At 37.1% G+C, this 7,721-nt stretch overlaps 2 protein-coding genes across 2 annotated transcripts; one reads left to right on the forward strand and one right to left on the reverse strand.

Moving 5' to 3' along the window:
* Positions 1-1,041: 1,041 nt before the first annotated feature.
* On the reverse strand, positions 1,042-2,875 carry LOC132091746 (small ribosomal subunit protein uS14-like). Its single transcript, XM_059497868.1, has 2 exons — positions 2,717-2,875; positions 1,042-1,536 (listed from the first exon to the last, which is right to left on the reverse strand). Exons 1-2 carry the CDS (start codon positions 2,776-2,778, stop codon positions 1,389-1,391), a joined length of 210 nt encoding a protein of 69 aa, XP_059353851.1. The 5' UTR covers positions 2,779-2,875; the 3' UTR covers positions 1,042-1,388.
* A 646-nt stretch (positions 2,876-3,521) lies between these two features.
* On the forward strand, positions 3,522-7,086 carry mgat2 (alpha-1,6-mannosyl-glycoprotein 2-beta-N-acetylglucosaminyltransferase). The gene is made up of 2 exons (XM_059498100.1): positions 3,522-3,651; positions 5,410-7,086. The coding sequence occupies exon 2, from the start codon at positions 5,616-5,618 to the stop codon at positions 6,966-6,968; it is 1,353 nt and encodes a 450-aa protein (XP_059354083.1). The 5' UTR covers positions 3,522-3,651; positions 5,410-5,615; the 3' UTR covers positions 6,969-7,086.
* Positions 7,087-7,721: the final 635 nt, after the last annotated feature.

Raw genomic sequence — 7,721 nt, forward strand, 5'->3', positions numbered from 1 at the left:
AAGCTTTTTAGGTGTAAACAGTCACTGTTGCTATGGTTACTGTATGTTTGATTAACATTTAAAGTAATTCTGTGATGCTCCGCTGTATTTTCAGCATCATTCCTCCAGTCTTCAGTCACATGATCTTCAGAAATCATGAAAATATGATTTTGTTTTTAATTTATTGAAAATACGAATTTATTCTTTGAATAAAAAAGTTGAAATGAACAATATTTATTTAAGACAGAAATGTTTTCTAACAATATAAACCTTTATTATTAAACACATCCTTGTTGAATAAAAGCATTTGTAAAAAAAAAAAACATTTTAAAATTGCTTTTATCACAGGTTACAAAAAAAGATATATATAAATATATATATAAAGCAGCAAAACCATTATAAATCAGCATATTAGAATTTCTGAAGAATCATGTGACTCTGGAAAATATGCTGAAAAGTCTGCGTTGCATCACAGAAATAAATTACACTTTAAAGTATATTAAAATAGAAAACTAGTATTTTAAATGGTAATAATGTCACATTACTGTTTTTATGATCAAATAAATGTAGCCTTGATCAGCAGAAGATACTTCGTTTTTAAAACACATTAAGAATCTTGGTGATCTAAAACATTTGAAAAGCAGTGTATTAAAAAAAGTATATATATATATATATATAAATACAGCACACTACACTATAATATACTATTATTACAATACAGATCATTACTATCACATATTAAAAACCACATATAAGGCGCACATTAAAGCAAACGTCTTATTAGCTCAGTACTGGAGTCATTTCTGATGTATGTCTGTATTATAACTCAATAGTTCATGAGTTTAGTTATTTATCTACTTAATTCCTATTGTTCTTATGTTAATACAGGTGGAAACCAAGTGTTTTTATCACTTGTCTTGGTTCCACACTGATGTCTTCTACAGCTCAAGTTCAGTTTTTAACCGTGTATATATATATATATATATATAAAATTGGTGAGGTTTACACATAACTTTGTCAGGTTTATGATTTTAATTTATTAAAATGATTACAGCTAAAAAGTCTGTGACCAAATCATAACTCCTCTTTATTTCAACTACTTTCCAGAACCATGTTTAAGTATTTTCCATTAAATGCTTATGAAATTTGTGGGAGATAAAAACAAAAAAGCAGAAGAATCTATAACGCATCAGTTTATGGACTTCAAACGTCTCTCAACCCTCCTAATGAGGAAGAAAGACTCGATGCAACTTCTGAACAGAAACAAAACATGTTTATTGATTGTTCTAGAGGAACTTCATGACGTCAGGTCGGTGCATGACTCCACATCCTGGAAGTCCAGCGAAGTTTAGTCCAGCTGGAAAACAAAGTCAGAGAAGAAGAGTTAGGTTTGAGTTTTTTGATGCATCTTAAAGTTTACAAACAGAAATGCAGAACTCAAATGCATGAACACTTGCCTTGACGAAGCCGATATCTTTAGCGTACTGTCTGAAGCACTGGCGACACATGTTCAGTCCGTACTTACGGATCAGACCGTGTCTGTTTGAGCAAACCCGGCTGGAGAAACATAAAAGAACAGCTTAGAAATGCAAATTGAAAGATGACAAAACACAACATTTAAAATTATTTAACTACTTTAATAAGCACCTCTTATAAGCCTTAATATCTGAAATGCATTAACGAAGGCCAATTTTGTTAAAATTACTTTATCAATTGTTTATATGCAACTCAACTTCAAACTGTAATTTAAGATGTTTGCCGCAGATGTCAGGATTATCAGATAAAAAAAGTTACACATACACACTTTAATTTAAAGGGATAGTTCACCCCCTAAAATGAAAATTCTGTAATTTAATTCACTTTATGGTCGCCAGATTAATTTTATTCCCTCTCTTTATAGAGGAATTGTTTTTCGTCCATTTTCTTCAAAATATCTTCTTTTGTGTTCAGTGGAAGATAGATATGCATACATGTTCAAAACGACTTGAGGCTGAATAAATGCTTAGGAATATTATTCAGATGCGAAGAAATCTCGAAGAAATCAAGGCTATTCAGGAAAACGTTTCAGGTTATGACGTAATCACGTTGTAAGAAGCACTAAAAACCCAGTCTCTCTTTCTCCTCCAACTTCAATAGTCCGACTTCGTTGTTCGAGCTTTGTTTTTATACTTTCCTTGCATATTCGCTTTGTAAATAATGGGACGGTACTTCCGTCTACGTCACGCGTAATACTTCCAACGTCACTACGTAATGCGTTATCAATCATTTCAAATTATTATTATTATCTTAAAATTATTTTAAGAAATGATTGATCGTTTCGCTAGGTAAAAGCTTTAATAGCTCGACTGGGATCGTGTAGAGTTTTTTTAATTGCTATTTAGATCCTCAGCCCGTTGAATCCATTATACAAAGAAAAATCCTGGAATATTTCCTCAGAAACCTTCATTTCTTTGCGACTGAAGACATGAAAGACACGGAGTAAAATATCAGTACATTTCTATCCTTGAAGTGAACTAACGTTACTCCTCTAAACACACGGGAGTCACTGTAGAGTTGCACATTTCTATGCAAGTCGTCGGACTGGAAGTAGAAGAGTTGAATATGTTCCGGCGCGCCATGTTTCCGAGCGTCTTCTCCATGTGCTGCACATTCAGACGCGTTTAACAGACACGCGACGCCGCACAAGCGCGCGTTCACAGCCTCTTTACATTAAACACGCGACAGAAGCAGAACTGACCAGGATCGGGATCCCTGTCCGTATTTTCTCGGGTGACTCCAGTAGAGCTGCTGATGGCCCATTTCGTCTCTCTCGATCGGGATGAAGAAAAGGAAGAGGCGCTTCTGCGCAGGCGCAAAAAAAGACGCTCTCCTTCTGCGGCGCTTCCTGCGTCACCACGGACGACGGCGCCGTTCAGCGGTCGAGTGGCGCATAACATACATTAAAAATAAAAACGAGTGTAATAAATCATTTTAAATGAATAGTTATAAATATACTTATGTATAATATGATGTGTTTAACAGTATCATCTACACACATGTAAACTTGCTGATTAAAACCCAGATTTAGTTTTTTTTGTCTCTTTATGCTCATAATTTAACAAGTTAATTTAAGCCACTTTATTTCTAATAACTTTATTTATTATAAACGCATATGGCAAATAATTTATTATTTTTTAAATATATTTTCAAATATAGCCAACATATATTTGCTAAAATATGTTATTATTAATAACATTTTCATTTAAGAGTGGAGTATCCTTTTAAAGACATCTTCTAAAAGTCTGTTTGGCATCTGATAGGAAACGTTGCACAAACACTAAAATATATATGTCTTGCAGATATAGTCAAAAAGACGTGATGTACTTGTGCCATCAGACGCTTTCCAGATCTTTAAAAGACATCTGGCAGACGTGTGTGTGCTATCTGGAAACAATCATTATGATCGCAAAATGAGCTTTGTTTCATGCATTACTTGAACTTTTCCAATCTTTCTTTTCTTTTCCAGGTTAACCCTAAAACGAGACTGGTGTGTGAGACGTGACGTCACGCAGCCCCCAGGGGGTCTGACGAGACTGTGGGATCCTTTGGTTCCGCGCGGAGCATGACACGCGCTTTCAATTAAAATGCGCTTTTATGTGGACGTGACAGCCGCCATACATGCGTGCATCTGCGGTGAGGCTTTGATTCTCTTTGCGATTCTGTGTTTCGTGTGGATCCGACTGCGGCAGCTCTTTAATATTCCGCTTTAAGAATCGATAGCAGCAAAGCTAATCAGTGCTCCAGTGCATCACCAAAATACACACAGCGGTATGCACGCGCGTGCATCGATTAATTGTCATCCAAAACGAGTAATATAAAAAAAGCAATACAGTTTGTGATGAATGCAATGGCATGTTTTTGGCTTTAATGCTTTTTCTGTCTCGCACCGCTGCTCGCTTTAGCATGCAGCTGCAATGAATGCTTGCGTGCTGGCTTCATATTCCTTTTTTTTTTTTTTTTTTTTTACTTTAGCCTGTGCATATTTTTGCACTTTCTCACTTTTATTAAGCTCTAGAGTTGCATTAGTCGACGGTCATGCAAATGTGGCGTAAACATGGTCGCGTTCCCCCATATTGTGTCTCTATGCGCGTGCACATGCATGTATTCCCGCAGGTTTATTCATAACACTGCTTTCGTCCTAAAATACCAATGCATTGACCTGCTAAAAGCACACCGATCACGACAAATCTGTAATAACTGGGGATTGTTTGTACTGGTGATTCACTGCAGATTGCTGTATAAATGCAGTATTGCTTTAGTATTATTAGTTTAAATAAATGTTAAGATAATCTGTACAGTAATGCATTCATTTAATCAGAAGACTGTTATGTTGGAAGCATCAACGTTCCAGTAGATTGTCATTATTATAAGTATAAGTACCTTGCACCATGCAATTTATAATTTACAAATATCTAGTTATTGAGTAGAAGCCAGTTTTTAGATGCTGCTTCTTATTCTCGTTAGCAACCTGAAATTAAAGCCTCCTTGGCATATTTTTAAATATAAACAAAGTAATGCTGAGTTGCATGCATGCATGCATTAGATCACTGTGTAGCATCACGCTGTTGTTGTTGTTTTGCATCTCACGCCATGAGTGTTGCATTTGTTCGTCGTTAAAAATAGTTCAAACTTTTAAAAAACAATTGTGTTGAAGCTTCTTACATTAACAGAATGTTGTGGACTGTTTCTTTGTATTAAAAATGGCTGTGATCTAACAATAGGTTGCATTAAGAGGAGTTTCAAGTGAACCAAATGCTTTTCTATGAGTAAGCGCAGAGTTTTATTTATTTATACTTTGGCATTTTACGTAAATGATATGGATTCCTTTCAGATGCATTGTTTAGACTAAAATTTTTTTTACATTTAGGCCCAAATTTAAGATGCATATATAATTTCCATCCCTTTGGATTACACAGTTTTACAGATTACACATATATTACAATCAATAAATCTGAATATTGTTTGTTCCACAGCTATTTCAACAATGTTCATATATTTTAACTGCATAAATGTCATAGTTTTTACAGTGAACAAATTAATGCTGATTCTACACAATTCGAATAAATGCATTAAAAAAATACATTTTATTTTTATGTTAAAAGAGTTAAAAAATAAACTGGATAAATCTGACCTGTGATTGACAAATTAGCATGACATTAAATTTATTTGTTTGTTGAAATTATGTAATCCATATATATGGAAATTTTATTTGCAATTTAAATGCGTTAATCTTAAATTTAGACCTTTTTTTGGGGTGTAGTTACTAAAACTCCATTGCTTACAATGAATATTAACATGCTTTGTAAGGTGAATTTCAAAAATTTAGTTTGCAAAAAATAAATAACGTAGACCATGCTAGTTGAAATAATTCGATCCACTTATTTTCCTCAGGTTTTAAAAGGCGACACTAAGAAAAATGCCTTATGGGAAACCGTCATTCGATTACATTCCAGAATTAGAGGACCAAGAATAAGCTGCATTTTCTATGATAACGATTCGTTCCCAATCTGCTGACGCAGACCTTTTTTGCATCGCAAACCTGCCGTCCTCGTCTCCTGAATCGTGTCTCCGACCGTCCCACGAGGCACCTGTCTATCATGAGATTACGAATTTACAAGCGAAAGGTGGTAATACTGACTCTAGTGGTGGTCATCTGCGGATTCGCCGTCTGGAATAGCGGGAAACCGAAGAAGGCGAGCGCCGCCGTGTTTCCCAAAGAGGCGGAAACAGGGAAACGGAGTAGCATTGGTGGTCAAGAACAAATACACGACACGATCCCAGTAACACGTAAAACTATCAACGAAACACTTCCGGAGAAACAACAACCAGTTGCCAAATCTGAAGCGGACAACACAACTCTGGTGTACAGAGGAATCGTCTTTCAACTCAACTTCGACCAGACGCTAAGAAACGAGGAGAAGTTTCGTTCCATGCGCCAGAAAGACGACCTAGTCGTCGTCGTCCAAGTTCACAACCGTCCCGAATACCTACGCCTCTTGGTGGACAGCTTAAAGAAATCGAAAGGAATCGAGAACATCTTGCTGATATTCAGCCACGACTTCTGGTCGCCAGAAATCAACCGGATAGTCGCGTCCGTCGACTTCTGCTTGGTCCTTCAGATATTCTTCCCCTTCAGCATCCAACTCTATCCTCAAGAGTTCCCCGGGAACGACCCCAAAGATTGCCCTCGAGACATTCCCAAGAAAGATGCCTTAACCCTAGGCTGCTTGAACGCAGAGTACCCAGACTCCTTCGGACACTATCGGGAAGCCAAGTTCTCGCAGACCAAACACCATTGGTGGTGGAAGCTGCACTTTGTTTGGGATCGAGTCCGAGTCTTGCAAGAGCACCAAGGACTCTTATTGCTCATCGAGGAGGACCACTACCTCACTCCCGACTTCTACCATCTACTAAAACACATGGTGTCCCTCAAGAAAGAGCAGTGTCCCGACTGTGACATCTTGTCTCTAGGAAGCTACGGACACGTCGGCTACTCCAGCAAAGCCAATAAAGTAGAAGTGAAGGCATGGAAGTCCACCGAGCATAACATGGGAATGGCGCTGGACAGAGATACTTACCAGAAACTCCTCAGATGCACCGATGCCTTCTGCACCTACGACGACTATAACTGGGATTGGTCATTGCAGCACCTTACCGTGACCTGTTTGCCCTCGTTCCTGAAGGTCATGGTCTGCGAAGCGCCGCGCATCTTCCACGCCGGAGACTGCGGCATGCACCACAAGCAGTCGGCTTGCATGCCATCCAGCCAGAAGACAAAGATCGAGAACATCCTCCATAGCAGCAAGAACCAGTTATTCCCCAAACAGCTGCTCATTACAAAGAGACTCCCAGCTTCCGGAGCCAAAGGAGTGGCTCCGCACGTCAAAAACGGAGGTTGGGGAGACATCAGGGACCACGAACTCTGCAAGAGCTACCTTCGATTGCAGTGACTTTGTATTGTTTTTGCATCCTCTAATGAAAGCCTTTAAGACTTCTATACGGACTATTTCTTCAAATTGCCTGTTTTATTGAGATATTCCAAATAAAATAAAGTATGTGACGTTTGAATTTGGTGATTATGAGCATCATTGAAGTATTATCACTGGAAAAAAAGTGTATTGCTGTCATATATCTACTATTAAATAGCATTTTTGTGCCACTTTGAAGACGACGTTTGTACGTATGATTTTAATGATCTGCAAAAGCATGAACTTTCTTGTGTGTGTGTGTGTGTGTGTGTGTATATATATATATATATATACAGCGCCAGTGTTGGGGGTAACGTTTTTCAAGTAACTAGTAAAGTAATGCATTACTTTTTAATTTACAAGAAAATATCTAAGTTACATTTTCAAAAAAGTAACGCCAGTTACTTTGTTTTTTTCATTTATTGGCAATATCCCCATATTGGGAGAAATCTGAAGTACAGAGGCGCTGTCTGAACATGATGTAGTTCTAAACTAAATGAATGTGCATTAATTCATCCCACTTGAAAAAAAAAACAATTTCGTATTAAAACTCAGAAAAGGACACAACCTACAATAATTAAATATGTCAAATAACACAAATGTATCTAATCCCATTTCATTAACTAATGTAACCTTTGATGATCCAGTTCAACCACACTAATAAGCAAAAATAACTTTAAATAAACCGACAATTGTGCTTCATTGTTTTGTTTTGTTTTATCGCTGAAGAGTGTC

The sequence above is a fragment of the Carassius carassius genome, chromosome 18 (assembly GCF_963082965.1).
Source record: "Carassius carassius chromosome 18, fCarCar2.1, whole genome shotgun sequence".
Taxonomy (NCBI): domain Eukaryota; kingdom Metazoa; phylum Chordata; class Actinopteri; order Cypriniformes; family Cyprinidae; genus Carassius; species Carassius carassius.